The sequence below is a fragment of the Alosa sapidissima genome, chromosome 22, assembly GCF_018492685.1.
Source record: "Alosa sapidissima isolate fAloSap1 chromosome 22, fAloSap1.pri, whole genome shotgun sequence".
In the NCBI taxonomy this organism is placed as follows: Eukaryota; Metazoa; Chordata; class Actinopteri; order Clupeiformes; family Clupeidae; genus Alosa; species Alosa sapidissima.
This window is the reverse complement of record NC_055978.1, coordinates 27,014,285-27,039,045: the sequence shown is the minus strand read 5'-3', so window position 1 is coordinate 27,039,045 and position 24,761 is coordinate 27,014,285. Positions and strand designations below refer to the sequence as shown.

Below are 24,761 nucleotides of genomic sequence, written 5' to 3'. Positions count from 1 at the left end.
ATCAGTAACTGCTACAGGAATGAACTTGTCATGTAGGGTGGATGTAAGCGAGCACCTCACCTGATTGGCTGTCAATAGCCTCTCTGATGCCACTAGGTGGCAGTAGCAAGTCGGTAACCATGGCAACCAAAAGTGATTAGAAATGTCCCCCCCCCCCCCCACAATTAGAGCCTTCTCCAGCAGGAAATGTAACAGGCTCTCCTGAATATGATCTGATAACCAAATGCCCGTTGCAAATGCGTGCACTCACATGGACTCATCTCATTACCCATGACTTCTTCTCTGTTTCAGGGTGAAGATAAGTCAGAAAATAAAATATTATTGTGAGAAGAAGTTGGAGACGCTACAGTCTCTACAGGTGAATAAGCAATAAAAGGAGAGGGTGCTTTGAAGCTGGAGAGTATAAGAAGGGGCAAGCCAAGGCCAGGGTGAACTAGAGGGCACGGCTGGCTTGGGCAGAGAGAAAGGGGACACAGAGAGGGTGAGAGACAGACAGACAGACAGAGAAAGCTATTGCTATTTCAAACTGCTGGCGTTATTTCCATGCTCCTGGATGCCTGGATATATTTAGTTCCCCGCAGCGTCTTCAAGGAAACTCTGCTCGTAACCCCACGCTGTGTCCCTGCTGAAACCAGCCACTCTGCACTTCCCTTTAATAACCCCTGATAGATACAGTTATGTCCCTCTCACCAATCCAAACACTCCCTTTAATAACCCCTGATAGATACCTTTATGTCCCTCTCACCAATCCAAACACTCCCTTTAATAACCCCTGATAGATACCTTTATGTCCCTCTCACCAATCCAAACACTCCCTTTAATAACCCCTGATAGATACCTTTATGTCCCTCTCACCAATCCAAACACTTTAGGTCTCTGCATATGTTGACTGCTCAAAAACCTCCAAACTCCTGTATGATGGTATTAACCCCGTCATGTTGCTCTTAATGCTTCACTTGCCTAAGAGCTGTAGGCTAAGACCTGTTTGATTGGCTGAATACTGGGGTACAGTCACACCCTCTGGCACTCCAGATACTGAGGCAAGCGTTGCCTGGCCCTGTCAGAGGATTTCTGAGTGGGATAACAAGAGCTAGAAGTGATTAGCCATGGCTATTGGCATTAACACAATTCTGGTTGACACACCATAGCTAGTTTTGTTCTATTTTGTTCAGGGGGTTTTCTTCTATTGTTATAAAACTCCTGTAGTGAAAGCTGATTTCATTAGCCTGTGACTTGTAAATGAGAAGTATCCTTGCTGCCCTATGCTAGCTCTCAACTAAGACATCCCACCACAGAGATTCTAGTTCTCCAGACTCTAGTTCACCTCCTCTTGCCCAAACCCCTTTTGTCTTTTTTCATACCTTTTCCTCCACCCTCCTGTTCTCGATCTTCTGTCTACCTCAAATATCCGGAGCCCATCCAGGCGATAACTTGAAACCCATATCCCACTCGCTATTTATAACCTCTACTTCAAAGTAACAAGTCCAGAGATATGGTGATAGGGGTGAAGAGAGAGAGATGTTCCCTGAACAGGGTCCAGCTGGGCCATCCTTTCAGGAGACTGGCAGAAGGACAAGGCAGAAAAGATACCTGGGGAACACTCAGCTCCATACACCACGTAGCCATGACATGTCACGTGGTGACTCACGAGGCCCATGTCCTTGGAGCCAGAGATTACACACTCAATGTTCCTGAAGATGGTTGCGTTCCTCTACAGGGCTGGCATCCGTTAATGAGGTAAGTAGAGAATCGAGGGCTGGATCACTGAACTACTTTAGCAGGGCTTATAATCATACAACACACAGGAGTACAATTACCATTTTTTTTTTTTTTCATTTTTAATATTAAGACAATGAAGCATAAGCCAATAGCACCAAGAGGGACAGCTACACATAAGCAAGGAGCATCCTCTGCCCGTCTTCAGCGTACTGCAACCCAGAGTCAAACAATAACGGAACTGAAAAAAAAAGAAAAAAAAACAGCTGAATGAGAGAGTGCAGAAAAGAGAGAGGAAATCTTAGCTGTACACGAGACAGAGGGTCAGGAACAGGCAGAAACGTTACAGAGGAAAACAAAAGAGTGATTGCATTGTACAAACCAATGTCCATTGTCCAAAAAAGAGAGTAAAAACAAAGTACAATGTGAGAAGTTGGTGATATCCATGTGAGTTCAGAGAAAGATAGCACCCACTCTTTTTCTTAAAGGTGGGCTTTGAAGGGGGTGGGCTCCAATGAAATGAGGGCACATGTCCAATTGTTGTCAAGTGTCCTGCCAGCCTCGTCCTCCACACCCCCTTTGGATAAATGTGCACTTGCAGCATTAAAGTGACAAAACGCTTTGTGTCCACATGTGACCATGGTGACATCTGTGATCCGACTTAACACATCATTTCTCTCCACAAAAAGACACAGAAATTCTTGAGGCATTCTCTCAAAACACGTTTCTGTCCATACATTGCATTTATTCATCTGTTTTGTGGAACATACCTGGGTCCCCTGTGTAACAAAATACAGGGCAGACACCATTTGTGGGGACTGTTGCCCCAGTCTTTGTTTTCAATTGGGATTCCTACTCCTATGAATGTGATGTTCGCACAAGATCATTTATTTTGTTGAGGATCCCTGCTGGTTCTGTCCAGATGGAAAGTGCATTCTGGAAACGTGAAACCAAGGCCTCATTAGCACTGCCCTCATAGCCATCATCCACCTGCATGCACACAGGTCAGGGCTGTGTGTCCCTGCCAATGCCCCCTCAGTGTAGGACACCAAAGGTCTGGGAGAGGACTCTTCTCACACAGAGCTCACCCATCAACACACATCTGCCATCCATGGGAGACACACCTGCTCTCGTCATCTCATGCTTGCAATTCATACAACACACGTGTGTGAAGCCAGACATTCACACACACACCTATCAAAGGACATGTTTCACACGGGGCAAGATCCCTTTGTTTGGTTTGCCGGAGCAAACTTGAACAGGAGCAGGAAAACAGTGATATTGTCTGATTGAGCGTGGAGTAGTCAGCACTCAGCCGAAAGGGAAAGGCACTTCTGATTCATGTGGCCACCAAAAGGTCTCACTACAGACTTTCTGCACAGCCCCCCCATGCAGGTAGTTCTGTTCTCACCAGCTCTGTGACCTGTGATTGCGCTTTCAAATGAGCTGAAGGGGGGTGACGTCCAGTCGAGAGCGGGACGACAGCAGCAGCGGCGGCCTCCAGCTGCCCGCTCGGCCCCTATGACCAGAGCATACCCTACCAGAGCCCTGTGACGCTAGACTGCGCTAGGCATGCTCGGCCCCTATGACCAGAGCATACCCTACCAGAGCCCTGTGACTGGCTAGACTGCGCTAGGCATGCTCAGCGTGATGAGGTGGCCGAAGCTGTCCCACGTCTGCTTCAGATCAAAAAAACGAGTTAAACGAGGCCTGCTGATATCCAACACCTTTGGTCACTTTAACATGGTCTTGTGAGAAAACCATCATGTTGCTTCCTTAAGTCAGATTTGCTCTCCACCTCAGAACCTTGCAGCACAGGAGGGTCAGTAACGGCAGCCAATATTATTGCAATTTTTTTTTAAAAATGGTACAATTCCTAAATAATCAAAATATTTCTACTTTTTTTGTCCATCTATACAGTAATTATATAGATATATGTATTTATGTATTTCCTATGATTAGTCATAAGTATGTAGGTGGCACAGGGAGAGCCCATCCACCCATATGCCTGCTTCTTTCCCTGGACACACGAGTCAGTGCACGGCCTGGTGCACAGTGGTGTGGAGAGACGTGGGGACGAACGCACTCCAGGGGGGCCGGGGGGCCGGGGGGCCGGAGCGCACACACACACCCACCCACCCCCCCCACACACCCACACACCCCCCCCCCACACACCCACACCCTCCACTGTTGCAGCTGAACCCTGAGGGAGATCAGACCCCTACACTGCTCTCGCCATACTTGTGCAAAAGAGAAAGGAACACTAAATTCAACAGGATTTCTGAAACTTTGGGGGAAGAGCAGTTAGGGTCAGCTGTCATCATCCACATACCAGAGCGGTAAATGAAGGTTAGAGGGGGGAAGTGTGGATTGGTTGACAAGTGAAATGGGAGAAGGTAATGATCAAGTGTGAATTTAGCTTATGATTAGAGTCTGACTGAACCCTTGGCCTTTCAACACACACACACACACCAGTTGAGTGAATGCTATGCTAACACCATGTCACCAAGTGATGGGATTTGCACCAGCTCTTTTTTTTCCTTTTCTTATTTTGTTCCATGTCTTGAGAACAACTCCAACAGTGATGAGAACTTTCCAGCAGGCTCTAATGATCCACTGGTGTGGACTGAAAAGCTGCTGTCAGTGAAGGCACATGGGCTTCAGAGGAGAATGTGTGTGTGTGTGTGTGTGTGTGTGAGTGTGTCAGGGTGATTTATTGGGTTTGTGTATGGTGTAAAGGGGGTAAAGGGGGGTTCCAAAGGTTTCAAGTGTCCCCCATCAAATCTCTGTCTGTCTGTAACTGCATCCTTTCAGTCTGAAGCCTGTGTAGTGTAGGGTAGTGTAGTGTAGTGTGTGTATAGTGTAAGGTAGTGTCGTGTGTATAGTGTAGTGTAGTGTGTGTATAGTGTAGTGTAGTGTAGTGTAGTGTAGTGTGGTGTAGTGTAATATATGTGTGTGTGTGTGTATTTGTCTTTGCTCAGTCCTGGTCTTCAAGACCGCCAGACCTCTTGAATGGATCAGTCTCTGGGGCTCTGGCGGCCTGTTGGCCATCACTCATGTGCAAAGACCACTTTGTTACAGGGTCCGGTGAGGCCAGGTCCCTTACGATCACCACTCACATGGTCAGGCAATGGGTGACAGCACTCTGTAGTGCAAGGTCATGTGTGTGTGTAAAAGAGTGTGACACTGACTGTGTGAATGAGCGTGTGTGTGTGTATGTGTGTGTGTGTGTGTGTGTGTGTGTGTGTGTGTGTGTGTGTGCGCGCCTCACAGCAATGGTCCCAGTGTAGCAGAACTGACATTTGGCCGTTGCTGCTCCCACAAACATAAGCACAGCTGAAATAAAGTGCCCTCCCTCAGTGCTCACAACCCACCACCCCCATACACTTCCTCAGTATTACAACACACATGACACTGAATCAGACTCACGTCTCTCCCCGCATTGTGCAATTAGTGGTAGGAATTAAATGATTACAAAACATATATAGATTTTTTGATAGTGACAGACAAATGTGAGCGACCATTGTCATTTTTTGTTTTTCTTCTTTTTAAAAAAATCACAACACAAACACCATGTATTCGTCACCATTATAATCATTCTCCTCGTCCTCCTAATCATGATCACTTCCTGGAAGTGAAAGGACGCTAACTGGAGCAGATCGCTTTCTGCACATAGGGGGCGCTATGAACTGTCTCAAACCCCCCCCCCCCCCTTTTCTCAGCTGAGCGAAGGGGGTAGTGTCTCCCTTGGACACACAGATGGAGCACCAGGGAAAGGAGGGGGTCAGGACCTTCCCTTCCCTTCCCCACAGAAAAGTCACAGTTAAAATGTCCCCCATTCTCTCCAACCTTCCCCTTCCTGAAACTCATGTATACACAGGCAAGGGCAGGCCACATAATCCTGTACAACATAGTTTGAGGACAAATGAAAGAAAAAAAAAAAAAAAGAAGAGAATTAGAAAGAACAAGCTAGGCTTACAGACAAAGAAAAAAACAACAACAAACAAACAAGAGTAAAAAGCTGTGACACAGATGCTGCCCCTCTCCTGTAGGATGTGAAGATATGAAAGTACGTGAACGTGACACAGTGGCTCTTGGGCTAGCAGAGAGTAGAGCACCAGTAATATGTATTTCGATATTAGAGTAGTAACTAAAAAAAACATGATAAAAGCTTATACGACTTGTTTTAGTTACAGGCCCATATGACACCCCCTCCCTCCCTCTCTCCTATCCCCCTCAGCCTCACAGGCCTCTCCAGAGCACCGAGTGGCTGCCCGGACTCGAAACACACACCCTGCGGTCAGCTGCCGCCGGCGGGCGGGCGGGCGTCTCCTCACTTGGCCTTGAGCTCCCTCTCCAGCCAGCGGACGCGCACGCGCTGCTTGTAGTGGTACTCCCTGAGGTAGTCCTGCAGCGGCGGCGGCAGCATCAGCAGCGCGGCGATGCCGTCGTAGGAGACGCGGCCGCAGATGGCGGAGCGCGCCAGGCCCTGCAGCGAGAAGGGGAAGGAGCGCGGCATGGGCGCCGTGAGCAGCGGCTCGAAGAACATGCACGCCGACGGGTCCTTGTAGTGCTCGAGCAGCGCGGTGACGGTGGCGGCGTGGAAGACGCACGGGTCATGCGCGTCGAAGCTGAAGTTGTGGTTCCACTGCTCAATGCGCGCGTGCAGCGAGCGGCCGTAGCGGCGGAAGCTGACCGAGAACAGGTAGTCCTCCTGGGCCGAGTCGCGCAGCAGGAAGCTACCCTCGGGCCGGCCGTCCAGCAGTGCCTCAGCCTGGTAGCGGTCCATCACGCCCCAGTAGCAGGGCAGCGCCGTGATCTGCTGCAGGTCGGGCACCAGGCAGTGGATGTAGTCGATCTGCGTGTGGACCTTCCAGGGGCCCTCGGCGGCGGCGGCTGACGAAGGTGGCGGGTGGGCGTGGCGCTGACGAGCGCGCCGGGTCTGCAGGCACAGCGTAGTGCCGTCCTCCTCCTCCGAGTCGCAGTCTGGGGCGCTTCCTCCTCGTCCCCCGCGCGCCCCGCCACTGGCCTCGCCCAGGCCCTCGGTCAGCCCTGGGGCCAGCTTGGGTCCCAGCTTGTGCAGGCAGGCCAGTGGGGCCAGGGCCTCCACCGTGTGGATCTGGGCGTCGGGCGGTGGGTCCACGCCCTCCTCGATGCTAAGCCGCCTCCGCTCACGCAAGCGCTCCTCCTCGTCCTCGGCCGACGCTGCCGCCCCTCCTCCTCCTCCTCCTCGCGGCCAGTCCTGCTGGCCAGACGCAGAGGGCGGTAGAGCGGCCGGGGCGGACGACGAAGACGAGGATGAACCCGAGCCGGCGGCCACGGGAGCCGTGTGCTGCTTGATGAGGTGCCACTTGCGCGCCAAGTCCGAGCCGGGGGGGAAGGGGCAGGTCTCCAGCATGAGCTCGGTCAGGTGGATCTTGCGCTTGGGCGGCGCGCGCGAGGCTGAGCAGCGCAGCGGCAAGCACAGCCCCACTGTGTCCTGCAGCTGCTGCCGCAGTGACCGCGTCCCCCCGACACCGGACTCCAGCTCCTGGCCCCGGTGGCGGCAGCGGCCCCTGCCTCCCCGCTCGCGACCCTCCAGCGAGCCCTGCGCCCGCGTGGAGCACGAGTGGCGCTTCTTGCCGCTCCAGGGCGCGTGGCGCGAGTACGAGTCCCGCCGGGTGCCCAGCTGGCCCGGCCGGCTGTCCACATCCTGCTCCAGTGTGATCTCCAGCACCTGGGCCATGTCCACCACGCAGTTCTGCCCAGGCCGCCGCATGCTCGCACTTCCCGACGAGCCACCGACACTGCTAGTGTTGTTGTTGCTGGCCCTCCCAGCCACCAGGGACAGGCTGGAGGCAGGTGGCCTGGGGGGGCTGGCCTCCTGTGGCAGAGCCTGGTCACGAGCACCTCCATCTGGGTGGAGCAGAGACTGGCATCCCCTCTTTAGGTTGCTCCACACCTTACCCACCCTCTCCATGGGCTGGGCCGCCTGCACCTATGGGCGGGACAGGAGAGGGAAACAAGGTGAGATTCTCAATCGGGAATTTTCCACGTGTACTGACTTCCCTGATCATACCCAGGGGCTATACTATACAGAGAGCTAATGTAGCATGAGCTGCAACGAGAGTGCCAGACCACCAGACTATATGTCACAGGCCAAGCAAGTACAGTGTGTTTAAGTACACAGGATTTCAAAGTGAGTGCTGCCAAGGTCACATTATGAGGGGCTGTGTGCGCAAAGATGGGGGAGGTGATCATGTGCTTTTTCAATTAATATTTGATCTTCATATTATATTTACTAGATGCATGTACTCACTTGTGATCTATGCATGGTGATAACGAAGCCCATAATACTGAGAGCCACTAATGAATCAGGAAATGAAGCGAGTTGCGAAAGGAAAAGATGAACATGATGTGCCAGAGTGTACCACCATCAGCCTCAAAAGGCCCTTTCCAGCAAGTCACTGAATCCCTCTGGACTTTTAAATGGCTTGCACTAAAGGCATCCTGGATGGAAGTGTTCCAGAGCGAGGGGCAGCTCATGGGGGGGTGGGGGTGATGGGGGCTCATCACACATTAACTATGTACATTATTCTGCCAGACACTATTAAGATATGACTTGGAATACATATGAAATGGATGTGGATTGATATGCAGTGAAACTGTGACTGATGAACCGTGTCAACTTTTGGTATTGGTTTAAAACTCTCAACTTCTAGTCAAGGTCTCATTTATGAGTTTGGAAAAACTTTATGAGCTGATATTGGCCGAGGCTACAAACCAATCTGGGCAATAGTTTACCTTTTTAAAGCTGTAGGTGACTACACATTCAGCAGTGGTGACTGGTCTCTTTGATGAGAATCCTGCCAATAACAGGAAATGGAGAAGAGATATGACGCTCATTATGGAAAAAGCGTCAAAACCCACGGCCATTTACGGCACCTCTCGCAAGGAAGAAAAACATATCCACAATGACCTTCATGTCCTGCCAGATGTCAGTCACTGTGAGAGCGAAACGCAGCTCACTGGTTTACATCGTTCAGTTATTAACAAAAAACATTAGCTGGTACTAGGCTAATGTATAGTTCTTCCTGCATAGAACAAAGGCTACTCAAACAGGATACATGCTGTGAATCAGTCATTTAAAAAATGATTCACCCAAATTAGTACTAATTATTGGTCATTGGGTCCAATGCATCCAAAGTCTTTTTGCTAAACATAAACCAAGTCAAAGGACATGTTACTCTCCTGAGATGAGGAAGTGTGAGTGCTCAGTCCATATGATAGGTATCCGTAGTTTCTGTGACTAGCATGCTTTTTTCAGTTTGGTGAAAACCTAGTGGTAGTGGTATGCTGTGTGTAACTCACTCGTAATTCACTGACGTCACTATTATGAGTTCTGTCCATCATTGGTGGTAGGTAAAATTACTACAATTAAATGACGCTTATTAAATGCCGTCTCAAATTTTTATAGCAATATTATCAGTTATCGTATTAGTATCGGCCACAATAAACCAATAAATAATGGTTATAGTTATCAGCCCCAAAATTCCATATCGGTGCATCTCTAGTTACATTGACATTCTGTAAAATAAACATTATAGATGGACAATCTGATTTGATTATTAACATTTTGACTAATCTTACGAAATGGTTCGGCAAACACACCTAATAAATAACTATATTTTTCATGTCTCTGCAAAATGCTGACACTGCTATTGGGAAATGCAGCACACAACTGGATTAGCATTTCACTAATCATTATTAGTAATAGGCTAGTAATATTAATAATAATTTCTACAGAAAGTGAAAGATGTACTCATTAGTGGTGTAACAACAATCCATCGATTGTGTCAATATGAATCTATCATTTCATATCGACAAACAGACCCCAGTATCCAATCGAATCACTGCATGCCTCCTACATGGTTTAGTTCTTGAGCTATGGGCTTGTGAACTTTGACCAAAAAAAGAGGCCTAACAAAATCGACACCCCCCTCCTCCCGTAAAACTGTCTGTATCTTGGAAAGTATTGATCTTACATAAAAGTTATTTTACAGTGTGTCTCTGGGTAACATAGGTACACTTGGTAATTTTTTCAGAATTTTTTGAGATCTAAGTGCATGGGCCCTGGTTGAATTGATGTGGAATGACCCAGCTGGTACCACTGGTCGGGTGGGTTGAATTTTAGGGAATCGGCTTCCTCGTGGGAAATCAGGTAAGTCTTGTGTGAAAAACAAACCTTGACCAAGTTTCTAGTCGCCATGACTGCAAGCTTTGCCAGGGCCACATGGCGGAAAAAAGTCTTGAAGGTGAGTCTTGTCCTATTTACATAGCCTCTGCCAGCAAGCGTGCATGATAAGTAGCGGGCTTCAATTACTCTTTTGCAAACTTTTCTACAGTTTGTCAAAAGATTTTCAAAGAAAAAGCGAGATGTTAAATAAAATGGCATAAATCCAGGATAAGTATTTGGTCAACAGACTTTAGCCTTTCATACTTCAAGCTAACATTGAAACTACTTTTATTCACAGACCAAACTAAAAGTACCCATGAGGAATCCTGTCAGGCAAAATACACCATATTATATAAAATATGTTTCAGACAATGCATAGGTATCTGCAGAGAAAGTATTTGCTGCCTTTTACAGTGAGTGTGAGCTTGGAAGTAGGAATGCTTTTTATGAGGATAAGCATTCTTCACAGGTGGTGGTGTGACTTAAGGTTTTAAAGTGCAAGCGTGTGAACGTGGGATTGTAAAAAGTAAGTGTGCAAGTGCGTAAGTGCGCACCGTGCGTGTGTGACGTTGACAGAGTGATTAAACGTGTTGCCAGGCAGACTCGCGGGGACCCAAGGCCAAAGCTAAAAATGAATGCATGGATCCTCTCCAGTCGCACTGCCTCTGCTGAGGGCTGGATTACTGTGCCAGTCTGGGCCTGCCTGTCTGCCTCTCACTCTTTTCACGTCTCTCTCTCTTCGTCTCTCTCTCTCTTCGTCTCTCTCTCTCTTCGTCTCTCTCTCTCTTCGTCTCTCTCCCCCATTTCCTTCCTGCCTTACCCTGTGGCACGGTACAGTCTCAAGTTAGTAGTCTCCCCAGTAATCACCGCGCATCATCATAATGAGGAGGTGGCCGAGGGGAGGGAGGGCTGAGTTCCTGGACATGCCACTGCCGGGTCGGCTGCAGAGCGCTTTGCACGTCGTCGGCCGCTAAATTTGTGTCCTGCTGCCTGTCGGCCGGTCAGCCAGGCTAACTCCCTCAGGGCTAATTACTCCGGTGTCAGCTAATCCTTTCACCTCCCCGCTCTCCTCTGACCTCTCTCTGAGGTGCTTCGCTGGGCGGTCAGTGCAGCCAGGAGAGGAGTCAGCGAAGAAAGTGTCATGGGGTTAACCCCCGCTGGCTCCAGCAGATGATACAGTGTGCTCTGACAGGAACATTTCAACAAGGCCATTGAGCCTGCTCTGGAAGCTGCTCTGTTTCAGCATGCTTGCAGACTTGCCCACCATTTTACATGTTGCTACATATAGCCTTTATACACTCACCAGCCACTTTATTAGGTAAACCTTGATAACAATGGGTTGGACCCCTTTTTGCCTTCACAACTGCTTCAATTCTTTATGGCACTGATTCAACAAGGTGTTGGAAATATTTCTCAGAGATATTGGTCCATATTGACATGATAGCGTCACGCAGTTGTAGCAGATCTGTCGGCTGCACATCCATGATGCAAATCTCCAACAAATTCTCAACCACACATCCCAAAGGTAGTCTATGGGATTGAGATCTGGTGAGCATGGAGGCCATTTGAAAACAGTGAACTCATTGTCATGTTCAAGAAACCAGTTTGAGAGGATTCAAGCTTTCTCTTTCTCTTTTCTCTTTTTCGGACCATTCTCTGTAAACCCTAGAGATGGTTGTGTGTAAAAAATCTCAGTAGATCAGCAGTTTCAGAAATGCTCAGACCAGCCCATCTTGCACCAACAACCCTGTCATGTTCAGTCACTTAAATCACCTTTCTTCCCCATTCTCATTCTCGGGTTGAACTTCAGTAGATAATTTTGACCTTGACTACATGCTGCCATGATATTAGATATTAGTTAATTAGCAGTTAGCAACAGGTGTACCTAATAAAGTATCCATATCAGACAAGCTAGATGACTGCTGCAAAAAGTGTTCAAGGTCTCTCAGGAAGTGCATTTACATTCTTTCAATTGGAGGAAAGAGTTATCGTAAGCAACCTACAAATGTGGCCAAGTGCAACACAAGCACTAATGACATACAGGGCAATTCCATGGAAAATTACATTTTTTGTAACATCCATAACGCCAATAAAATGTGATCGTATGGTATGATGTGAATGATTACATGAAATTTGAGCATTTTCTACTTTTGGCTGAAGAATGTACATGAGAAAACATTCATTTTTTGTGCATTTTATCATTCACATCATACAAATGCCAAGGCATTTCACTGGCGTTATGGATGTGACAAAAAGTCCATTTTCTGTGGAATTGCCCCACAATAAAACCCAACAACAATTCAAATAAACAAACAATGACGTGCAATGAAGCCTGTGAGGACAAAAGGAGAAGGTTGTGGTAAAAGCAGGTCAGATGTTTGGACAGAAGGGAAGGTATCCCAAGTAAGCCGAGTCAGGAGGTATTACACAGCAGCAGCGAATGTGTTACACAGCAGAACAGAGTTCAGTGCCGTTGACCCCGGCACACACCCTATGGCTTTAGGGCACAAACCAGCTCTGACCTCTGGGTCATGGGTGAAACCCGACATGAAACTGCGAGTTTCTGCGCCTGTGGTGTGGTGTGGTGTTGGGACAGGGGGGGGTGGTGGGGGTCTGCCGCCCCAGAGGGCACAAAGCTGGGGCGTAAATTAGTGATCAGGTCTGCCAGCGCTGCTATGGCGGGAATGAGACCAGGGAGGCCAGGAAGCACGGCTCGCCTGTGAACTCCCTGCACCTCCCTGCAGCATTTCTAGACTGAACCTGCTCAACCCACACGCACCACCACCAGAGAACAGAACACCTCCTCCTTCAACAAGTAACACCTCACACATACTCCGTCTTCCACCAATTCATACAACCCACATTCAACACCGAAAACAGACCACGTACAGCTGACCAAGTCCCACTTCTAACTAACAATGAACAAATCTAACACAGTACATTTCATTCAACCAGTGCAATTTGGGCCTTCTTGGGCCTATTCCTTTTCCATGACTGGACATGAATCCAGTGGCAAGTTTCAATCTTGATGCTTGGTGTTTCATAATAGGCCTATATCAGGTCCACTGTAAAGTTACACATTTGCACAGAAAGAGACTATCAGACATCCAGAGCACTGCAAATGAAGAGACGCTAACAATAGAGGTGTCGGGATTTGCTATACACCATGCAAACGTGTGCATTAAGCGAGATATATCTATACTGATTTAAAACACTAATCTGGCACAATCTGAAGTTAGCAAACATGGTAATGGATGTGATATACCCAGGTGTGACGAAAATAAACCTTACACTACAACTCTGGCTCCAGCCCCCAGACAAAACAGGTCGCATCTCACTATTCCACCTCTTGACCCTTCATCTCGACATTCCAAAACCTATCAACAGACACAAGTCAACTTCAATCAAGGCACTGAGATCCTTGCCGCCAGCTACCCAGTTTGACATCTATGATGTTCGTCCAGCTTCCAGAGATCATGGGGCACAATTTCAGTTGGCTCCCTTGGCCCCGTGTAGCTCCAAGTAAAGACATCAATGTAGCAGGAAAACAACCACATTGAGCACTTCACAAACTGAACACAAATCGCCATTTTGAGACTGAGGCCAGACGACTTTGCTGTTTAGGGTGCTCGTTGGGTTAGTGAGAGCACGAGTTAAGGAAGAGGGTGAAAAAAAGCCCATTTCTTCCAGGTGGAGTGAAGGCTGTGTCCATGGAATCACCACCTGTCTTTGCTCACCTAAAACTCTCCTGGTGAGAACTTCTCATGCTTATCAGCGTTTCCCACATAATTGAATTCTTTTTGTGGTTTAAGCACAATTTTGTACAACCAGGAAAATCATTGTGTGGTGGTCATTGGTCAATGTTGACATTGTGGTGGGCCGCCACAAATAAGTCAATGTATGGGAAACACTGCTTACATGCAAGTGGATTTTGCTTAGCTGACTCATGTAGACTAATACGCTTGCATAATCCATGCATGTCATTTCCCTTATTCACATATCTTAACTAGAGCTTTCATAGGCATTTTACAAACCAAGAAGCGGTTGAAGTGAGGGGGTACTCCTCAAAGCAAAGTGAAACAAACACATAAATGAATGAACCTGCATGCAAACATCATTGTCCTTTTCCATGAACCACCTTTGGCATACACAATAACCTGACCTTACACTCGTAGCACCTCTAACACCAAATACCTCTCTCCTGCTCCAACATTAAAAACCTCTCCATTATCCTTCCTCTTGCCCCTGTCTTAAAATGCTCCAGGTCTTGTCAGCTGGAGGTGGCAGGCACGGCAGGCTCACCTCCTGGTCAGTGTGCAGCGGGGCTATTCTGGTGAGATACGTGGCTATTCTCTGCCCAGCTTGGGTTACGGCTACCAAGAACACCCAGAAGTTCAGGCCAGAGCTACTGCTTCCTGGTAGAGCAAACTCCACCCCAGGAGCCCCCCCCCCCCCCCTTGCATCTGATACTGCTGCCAAACTCTACCCCCCCCAAACACACACACCTCATGTAGTCAGAGCACACGTGCAAACACACACACAAAGACAAGGCAATTTCTACACCACCCACCTCCCTTAGTCAGAAAATGCACACACTGAGACAGCCATGGCAGATCGACAGACACTCGCATAAACCGAACGCCACACACTCCTACGGTCTGAACATGACCCCGCATACATACAGACACAAGCCAAATAATACACCACACTCTGCGGTAGCCCACCGTCTGAGCACGCACCAGTCTAGCTCTACACTATACCTCCTGATGTCTGACACACACACATACACGCCAAACTCTACAACACATATCTCTAACAGACTGTGCTGCACAGACACACAAGCACGCAAGCAATGACAACATGTAAGGTATTTACAATATGTCTAACTCTGTACCTTCTTCTGTGTGTTGGCATACATAGGCCTAGTCTTGTGTGGGCTCACTTGCATGCACACACACATGCACACCACAAACACACACACACACACACTATAGCTATCTTGCCTGAATCTCAGTCTGGGAGCTTAGCCCAGGTCATTTGGCGAGCAGCATTAGAAAATGACAACCGACAAATTAAGGGCCACTGCTCTGCCATATTTCAGTCACACAGACCTATCCCAATTTCTGCAGCATAAGATTCCAAGGCATAAATGGAGGGTTGGACACAGCTTTGGGGGATAAGACCCCATTACCTACTGCTGCAGGAAGGGTGGACCACTTCAAACTGACGGCTGTTTAAATAACCCATGATGAAAAGTTTCAGGGCAGCTGAAGCTGTGCCAAGGATTGCACACAAAATGAGCTGGAAACCCACAAGTGTGTGAGCACGGAGCACAGATCCACCTCTAAAAGCAACTAAAGCTGGTCACTTCGAACGGGTAGAGTTGGTGACTGCCACTTGACAGTGGGTGGCTTATAGTGACTCAAACTTGTACTACAGATGGGACTTGGGAACGGAGGCCCCCTTTTTAAACAGACAATTACTAGCTGAAGACTGTGAGTGCCTGCCAAGAGAGTTTGAGCAGCAGAACAACTCAGTAAGATAACAGTATGGGGCAGACATAGGCCTACTGATAAAACAGCCTGTTCCTTGTACACCTCACACACACAAAACACACACAAGCAGGAGAGGAAGCCTAACTGGGATTCCATAACACCTGGGTTGTCCATTCTGAATCCGGAAAAGGTGACTTGTTCCTAGGATAAGTTAAGATGATTGTGAAAGCATAAAATATAAAACAATTCCAACATCTGCATAAACTTATACGAAAGGTTCGAAGTGGAAAACAACGCTGCTTTAAAAAAAAAAATCATGAAATGCCCCAAATCACACAATCCTTACAGTCTTACTAAAAAATTCCCCACTGAATTATTCTATTTACTTTATTCTTCCAGCACAGTACTTTTAATGTTTACCATCTGACTGACAACCATTTCTTGATTGTATTTTGCCTGTTTATCTAGGCTGCACTCCATTGAGAGGACACGACTGTCAAGCATCCTCTTAGCATAACTGGTTGCACTGAGCACTAGTTTTTTTTAATCGCTAATCACTGTAGTGAATGACATCTAATGCAAATTGTTGTACACATCACAGATTGATCTGCTGGCTCTAGGCTAAGGGGTGACAGAGGTGCTGAAGAGCCGCAGTACTGGGAAGCTCTGAGCCTTTAAACTACAGAATGCTAGTCTGCTGCGCTGCAGACGATAAGATCTGAGTCTCGCATGGCAGACAGACTGGGGAATGTTAGCAGGCAGATAAAAGAGGCCATGGCCGAGTTAGCGGAGTCCCCTTACTTGTATGAAATGAGCAGCGCTTCATCTCAACAACACAGACACACAGCCTAGGTCCGTGGTTCATCTCGACAACACAGACACATAGCCTAGGTCAGTGGTTCTTAAACTTTTTGTCTGGCGACCCCCAAAAACTCTTTGGCCAAGTCTCACGACCCCCTCCTCTCCAACCGAAAAAATATCAAAAGAGCTAGGCTATGTCAACACCAAAGGCATTAATGTCAATGGCAGCCTTTGGCAATCTGATTTATTATTGTCCAATGGATAACTACTCATCCAATGTGTAGCCTAACTGGTGCTCCTATGGCAACAGCAGGGTGCATAGTGAACATTCTAAGTTCCGCAACAATTGAAAGTTCTAAAATTCTATGTTGAATTCAATGAACCCAGATATTCTTTAGAATGTTAATTTCCCAACAATCCCGTCACACCGGTGTGACGGTACTCCTTTAAGGGGTAAACTCACACACAGCTCATCTTCAAGCGCATCTTTGTAAGAGAGCAGGTAAAGATTTGAGTTTGGGTAAACAGAGCATTCACTTTCAGAGGAACATTATGGAAATACTTTGAATTGTAAAGACTACTTCTAGGTCTAGTGAATATCCCAGTTTTTAAATATGTTTCTTTCAGAAATGTTTCTTTAATTCAGACTGCAAATCATTTCGCCACCCCTCCCATATTCTTGGTGACCCCCCTGGGATTCCCGACCCCAAGTTTAAGAACCACTGGCCTAGGTGATCAAACTCACAACAACCCCTTTTCCCTCAACTACAAATACAGGCCAAAAACAATGAACCAAATGACAATAAAAAGAATTTAGACCTTAGAACTAAACCAATTTAAATAACCTTCTGCTGCTCAGGTCCAGTAATTCATCACTTAACTCTAACACATCAAACTAAAAACAAGAATACCTCTACCCCAACCTAGATCATATTCAATGTTCAATGGAATGGGAGGATATGGGTGGTTTTGGTGTCAGGGAGAGCTTTTGTCTTTTGTCTGTCAGTATGTGTATGTTTGTAATGTATGTTTCTCCTCGAAAACGAGATGTCACATCTCAAGGGGGGGGGGGGGGGGGTTCTCTTAATAATAAATTTGTGTTCAGCAAACCCATTGCAGTTGGGCTAGTCAATGGGTCATTTTGGCAACCAAGATTTTCCACATTTGATGATGTCTTGAAAGTTAACCCTTAGCATCAAATGGACTGTGTATAATGCACCCCAGCCTCGTCTACACAAGACACCTTTGGAATGGATCCAGATCCAAACCTTCAATTTTATACACCCTAAAGCTACTGCATTCATCTCATTAGGCAAGTTATTAGTTTGGCACTTCAACCCAAATAGCAGTACACAGAGCTATGACCAGTGCAATGTGAAAGGAAATACTAGGGACAATCAAATTGACCAGTTCCTTGCAAAACACAGTACCACAGCCTACATGTCCACACAGGGGCATCAGTAGTAGCTGCGTCTCCTCTAAGACAGCAGCCAGATTATCACTTCACAAGGACCCTACAAAGGCAGCACATGCTAATCCTCTCTCATTTCAGACAGTCTAGCATGCGTGTCTTCGGGATCATTGTTGAAATGAATATGGCAACATAATGTGAGGCCTATACAATATTCCCTTATGGCTTGATTCGATCATGTCCCAGACATGTCTGTTACAGATTTTCACTGGTGACAGTATAACTGCCGTCTTCAAACCACAATAACCAGTATTTTTGGAATAGCCTAGTCTCTGATAGAATTTCTAGTAAAATCAGAATAGTTTATAGCCTTGTAATAACTCACTGCACGCAAAGTAACACACCAAACCTATGGTGTGTTGTTTCAACACACCACTGTAATTTATTTCTCGAGTTTTGAGAGGATGCGGTCTTTTGCATCCATCATGTGAGCTCAAAATTACTGTTGAGTATTCTTCTGTAGGCCTTTCCCCAATGTCTAGTGACAGATAGCTAACTTGGACCTGAAAAATAACGTACAGCCAAGTCTCTTTAACAGAAACATTCGGTCACAGCAGCACGTATTTTAATCAAATTATACAATAATACAGTGATAGAGCGGATATCCGACAAATAACAAAGGTCGAGATAAAGCGTCTGTTCAGTTATATGAACAATATTTGGTAATATTCAACGACGTGAGGAATAGTTAATGCTATTCGGATCTTAGCTAGACTGGTAACGTTAAGCACTGTCGTGGCTGCCAAGTAGAGTTAGCCTGCTAGCTCGCTATAGCAAGCTAGCTAGCTAGTTTAGCCGGCTACCGGCGGAGATGGCTGGCTAAAAAACTATAAAATGCATTTGAAGCAACATAGATATTCATCCAAGTTCTTATCGATGCACACAGAAGTTTGGGTAAAAATGACTCACCTTTCCTCCTTCCTTTCCTCAATTATGTTCAGGACAGTTTTCTTTTGTTTGCGAAAAATGTATATCACAAAAAGTCGAGGGGAAATTCTCCTGATGTGTAGCTTTAGTAAATAAAATACGCGTATTCATATCGGCGGCTATTATCGCAGTGATTTGTCTTGAAGCAAGCATCGATTAAAAACTCGACATTTTTGGAATCTTTTCATAATCCAGGCCTGCGATTCCCGTTCTCTCCCTGACGGCCGATATGGTCGCCTGTGCAGCAGTGCTGGGAGCAGAGAGGAACGGCAGACAGAACTTGACTGACATGAAGAGACTCCAATGGAAGGCCGTGCTCGTGTTCACAGCAGCCCTTCGACGGGAAACCCGGATAGGGAAAGACTCTGGCGGTGTCATGGCCGGATCACACGCGTCAGATTCAGATTCAGATCCCCCAGATCCTTTAGATATCCCACCATTCCTCTAAAAGAGTGGCTTGAAGAACATGACATGTGAGTCGTGCACACTACTGTATGGCACGTGTAGCCTACATATTTACAAAATAACTAATGCAATATTGTAAACACTTTATTTGTAAATATTAAGATGGATTGACACTAGCCAACACTTTCTTAAATGTAGGCTATCTTCTCAAGGGGCGAGTGTCCCACTGACACAGTGGGTCTTTGACAAGATCAAATGACATTCGGTATCCTAGGCCTATAAACTAGACCAATTATTTAAAACATAAGCCTATAATTGTAAATGAAATGTGCATTTAAGTAGGCTATGGACAGCTCTAGGTTGTTTTGTATAGGCCTAGGTCTATTTACTTTTTTGTATTCAATTTACTCGAAGAATATACATTGATGACTAGGCTACTCATTTTCATGAACTCAGAACTCTAAGAAAAAAAAAAATATCATGTAGCCTATCACCACAGCAGCACATAACAGGAGGACAGTCTTCATGCATTTCTGTCAGTGCTTAGGTGTTGTAGGTTAAATAATGACCAGCAGATGTCCCTAGTGGCCTGCTTCAGTGTTTTTTTATTTGTCATATACATAGAGGTAGATAGATAGATACTTTATTGATCCCCAAGGGGAAATTCAAGGTCTCAGTAGCATACAGACATCACACACAACATTCACTAACAGCAGAAAAAGTAATTAAAAGTGTATAATATAAAAAAAAAAAACATAAGTAAGCAATAAGGACAGTAAAAAGAATATACTAAAATACAAATTATACTAAATAACCCTAAATCTAAATCAAGTCTAAAACAGTAACCACATAGTGGATGATTAAGCATGAGACGCTTGCAATGACTGAGGCAGGGAATGAGCCTGTTATTCTCTGTGCATAGTTAGGTAAGTTGCTCTGTGAGAGTAAATGTCATGGTCATGGTGCAAAGAGTCAGTCCAACAGTGCAACAGTGCAAGAATAAAGTCTAGAGACCAGCATAAAATATAGTTATATATATATATAAAACTATATTAAGTAAAGGTATGAGTGTATATATATATATATATAAAACTATATTAAGTAAAGGTATGAGTGTGGGATGGACAACAGAACAGCCTTCAAGAGCAGTTTACTGGGGTTATCAAGCAGGCACCTTCATAGGCGTTTCATTGAGCCCACCTATTCCCAGGTGGTCTTCCTCTTCTCAACACCAGTTCATCCATTGTCATTGCTTCACTTGAAATACCGCTGTTAAATGCTCTTAATGTTTGTGAATAAAGCTGGTCACCATCTGTCTCTTCTCCTGTGCTGTGGACTTGCGCCATGCTTTCCCACATTCTGCATCTGCCCAACAAAATAGACTGAGAGAGAATGGGGTAAAAAAGTGCAGTGTGTGTAAGTGCAATATGGCAAGTCCATGTAATGTAGTTTAAAGAGTTTTATGTGTGTTCAGGATGCAGATGGCTTGAGGAAAGAAACTCTTCAGTCTTTCTGTTTTAGCCATGTGGGAACAGAGACATCTGCATGATCTCAGGGGTTTCAACAGTCCATGGTTATTGGCACCTCTGCTAAAGTTGACTAAAAACCAGTATAAAAAATAATCTGGTGGTGATTTATTGTAATCTCACAATGAAAAAAAATAGGAAAAATCCAACTTTGAAGGGAAGCAAATTTATTTTGAGAAAAAGGAAAATCTCATAAAGAAATACATATTTTTAACAAAAACACTTTGCTCACAATTATTGGCAGCCCTGCTAATACCTTCTTAAGCCTCCCTTTGCCAATAAAACAGCTTGTAATATTCTCCTATGACACCCCATGAAGTTCGAGAATACAAAGCAAGGGATTTAAGACCGTTCGTCTTTACAAAATCTCCCTAGATCGTCCAGATTCCTAGGTCTAGGTGCATTCTCTTCTTTGACTCACCCCACTGTTTTTCTATGGAGTTTAGATCAAGGGACTGAGATGGCAATGTCCGAAGCTTGATTTTGTGTTCAGCAAACCAAATTTGTTTTGATCTGGACATTTGTTTTGGTTCATTGACCTGATAAATGATCCAATCATGACCAACTTTTAGTGTCATGGCAGAGATTGACAGATTTTCTTTGAAACTGTTCAGGTTTTTCTTGGTGTTCGTGAAACCATGCACCTTAATTAGGTTCCCAAGGCCTTTGGGAATAAAAACAGCCCCACAATAGCACAGCCCCTCCACCATAATTCTCATTAGGCATGGGGTTATTTTCAGTATAACCATTCTTCTATGTATGTCAAACACAAGTGTTTCTAGCCAAAGAGTGCAATTTTCATTTAATCTGACAATAGACCACACTTCCAGACAAAGTCACTGTACCATTCAGTAACTCCTGCCGTTTACATTGGTAATTAAATGATGCCCTCTAAATAATCTATTAGCAGTGAGGTCACTTTTGAAGATTTTTTGGGACTTGGTGACCCCAAGATAATGCCTTTGTCTGTAACTCTCCAACAGTGGTTCTTATGGAACTTCTTACCATCCTCCATACTGTGCGTGGGGGCAAGATAACCATGGGCCTTTGTCCAAGCATGTTTGTCACATTTTCAGATGATTAGAACCTTTTAATCATTGTTTTAAAAGTAAATATAGGCATTTTCAACAAAGTACCTAGTTGGCATAGACATTCTCTGACTTATAGTACAAATGTCAACACACTTTCTTTTTATTAAGAATTCTTTCTTTTAAAAAAATCTTTTTAGTGTATTCTCTTGTCTTTCTGATGTTGAAAAATGACTAGAGGATTTAGCCTCTGTGTGACTTTATTTTCATACCATAGTGAAAAAGAAAGTCATGAACTTCTGAAAGTTCACAGACACTCTGATTAACTTAAATAAATTGAAATTAGATAGGAAATGCTTCTGTTAGATTTTGTTTATAAGATTTTTCAGGGGTGCCAATAATTGTGAGCAATGTGTTTTAGTTAAAAATATTTATTTCTTTATGAGATTTTCCTTTTTCTCAGAATAATTTTGCTTTGCTTTGCTTTTCCTAATTTTTTTCATTGTGAGATAGATTACAATAGATCACCAACAGATTATTTATTATACCGATTTTTAGCAGAGGTGCCAATAATTCTGGAGACTACTGTATACTGCAGGGTATGGATGTAGGTCACTGCAGTCACAGGCTGTACAGTTCCCATACCAGGTAATGATGCTACATGTTAGAACACTCTCCACTGCTGAAGGCCTTCAAGATGGATGATGACAGTTTTCTGCAGCAATAATTTCTGTAGCAAAGGGTTGTTGAAATAGGTGACAGGAGAAATTTCCACAAGATTCATAAATAATTGTGGAATGAAAGGCGGAACATGTGCTGATTAGATAGATAGATAGATAGATAGATAGATAGATAGATACTTTATTGATCCCCAGGGGAAATTCAAGGTCTCAGCAGCATACAGACAACACAAACACATTCTTTAACAGCAGAAAGAGTAATTAAAGTATATAATATAAAAACACAACTAAGCAATAAGGACAGTAGAAGATAAAGAATATGCTAAATGTACTAAAATACAAATTATACTAACTAAACTTAAATACAATATATAAAAATATACTAAAATACAAATTACAAAAATACAAATTATACTAACACTTAATCTAAATCAATTCTAAAAACAGTATCCACATAGTGGTGATTAATCAATCAGAGGCGCTTGCAATGACTGAGGCAAAAAAACAACAACATTTAACAGGTTATGTAAGGAATATTGAAAGTCATTGAGAATCAAATCTGTTAATTTTAAATGCAAAGGACATATTCTGAAGTGATCAATTGACTATTACTGATTGACCGTCCGACTGACCAACAACTACCAGTGGACCTTTCCTGTCAACTGTTCATGTTTGTATAGGTCCTGACTCTTGAGAGTGTGTGTATTGAGCTATTTGGCCTAACTCTGCATATCCATAATTTTCAGTAGCAAGTTTGTCATGCCTCTCCTCCCATTACCAGTTTTATTTGCTCTAGCCCCTCTGCCATTCAAACAGCGGCTTATGGGGTGGGCTTTATACAGTGACTCCGTCTAGGCACTTTTGTAAGCAACCAGTGGCTGTGTTGATTATAGGCTATTAGAAGACACATATGCAGTTTACCAACTCACGTTTAATTTAACCTTTGCCCCCTGGAAATAAAAAAAAAATAACTGATGAGGTCCAGACCAATATCTCGGTTGAGAACTGGTCTTGCGTTAGACAAGCTCCACCACCTTCCCAAATGCAATTTTTACTGTGTAAAGATATGTCTTGTTAGCTCTCACATCCTACAATCACCACAGCAAACAGTTACTGGACAGCCGTCATGTGAGCCATCAAAACCCACTTTTTCATGTGGGTTTTCATGTGCCCTCTCTGACATCTGCCCATGTGACATAAGTGTGTGCTGTGTAACAAAGGCTGATTGTTGGGTTCTTAACCCCTATGAGCTCAGCCACCAGGCGTCATATTTATTTTGCTTTAATCCCCTTGGTCTTTTTTACAGTGCATTCCCTGTCAGGTCAAAACTGCTCTGAGGCATTGTTGTGCAAAATTCGAATTGCAATTCTGCTTCCTGTTTGCTACAATTGAAATGCAAGTGAAATTCAAGAATTGAATTGGAATTTAAGAGCCAGTTTCAATTCAATTCTGGAATTTTGCACAAGCCTACTCTGAGGATGCTCGTCAGCTCGTTGACCAGAAGGAGAAAATAAGTGGCAGTTCTATCCATCTGAAAACATTTGTTGATTTTCTGATTTTCAAAATTCTTCACATATGTAGGCCTATGTCATTCTTGTCATAAAATGTAGTTTATCACAGTTCCTTGCAGATATTGCAGAGATGAAAGTCAGAGTTTACTAGTTTTGTTGTACTGCCATCTAGGAGGCACAGTTTAGCACTACAACACATAAATACAGATGATATTGGTTATATAATAATGGTTATATAATTCCCCAAGATGCAGGAACCTCCAGGCTCAAATGAATAGGACTAGACCAATTTCCTTCCAGCGTTCTACTCTCATAATCACCCCCTTTATGTTCTTCCACTCTCTTATTGTTCTACATACGTATTATTTTAATGAAGTGAAAGAAAGATTAACTAGTAGCAAATATCACACCTCCAGGGTGCGATTTGTAGGGGGGGATGGTGAGGGTGAGGATTTCCCCCCCTCTGGTTTTCCTATCCCTACCTCTGCTAAATTATTTTTATCCCCGGTGGGGACAACATTTATCCCCCTCTGCCCCTCATATTGATTAATGCTACTTCATATAAGTAAAGCGCTGCAACGTGAGAACAGTCTAGCAGGCTAGCCTACATAATAATCTGACATCAGAAACGCACCGTCACCGTCATCACTCATGCTGCTGACACAGTGGCTGTGTGGTAACTTAATTTGGCCTTAGTTTCAATGGAAAGTTAGCTGGACAAATGAAAGAAAACGAGAAGGATTCAGTGAAGCATAGCCTAATAATGTTTTAGAACCTTCAAAATTAGAAAACGCAACTGAGATGGAGGACAACTGCACGTAGAGTAGAACGTAGGCCTATTGTCCGAAGGAACTTACATTAAATGAGGAGATATTTGCTGAATGTCACAAAAAGTGTTACAGAAATTGCTTGGCATCGCTTATTCAATGGCTCTCTACCGAAACACCTGTAGTTTGCGGAGGACGAACGAGAAAGCACTCGTTTGA

At 44.9% G+C, this 24,761-nt stretch overlaps 1 protein-coding gene across 2 annotated transcripts; it reads right to left on the bottom strand.

Annotated features, from left to right (window-relative positions):
• Positions 1-1,831: 1,831 nt before the first annotated feature.
• On the bottom strand, positions 1,832-19,092 carry socs5a (suppressor of cytokine signaling 5a). Of its 2 annotated transcripts, XM_042078985.1 has the most exons (3): positions 18,608-19,092; positions 6,010-7,693; positions 1,832-1,957 (listed from the first exon to the last, which is right to left on the bottom strand). In XM_042078985.1, exon 2 carries the CDS (start codon positions 7,673-7,675, stop codon positions 6,050-6,052), a length of 1,626 nt encoding a protein of 541 aa, XP_041934919.1. In that variant the 5' UTR covers positions 7,676-7,693; positions 18,608-19,092; the 3' UTR covers positions 1,832-1,957; positions 6,010-6,049. The 2 variants fall into 2 exon arrangements, with proteins under 2 accessions (XP_041934919.1, XP_041934918.1); XM_042078984.1 differs by lacking the exon at positions 1,832-1,957 and having other exon boundaries at positions 2,478-7,693.
• Positions 19,093-24,761: the final 5,669 nt, after the last annotated feature.

Bases quoted from the DNA above. Each gene is read 5' to 3' on its own strand.
- socs5a (XM_042078985.1), bottom strand. From the start codon at position 7,675: ATGGAGAGGGTGGGTAAGGTGTGGAGCAACCTAAAGAGGGGATGCCAG.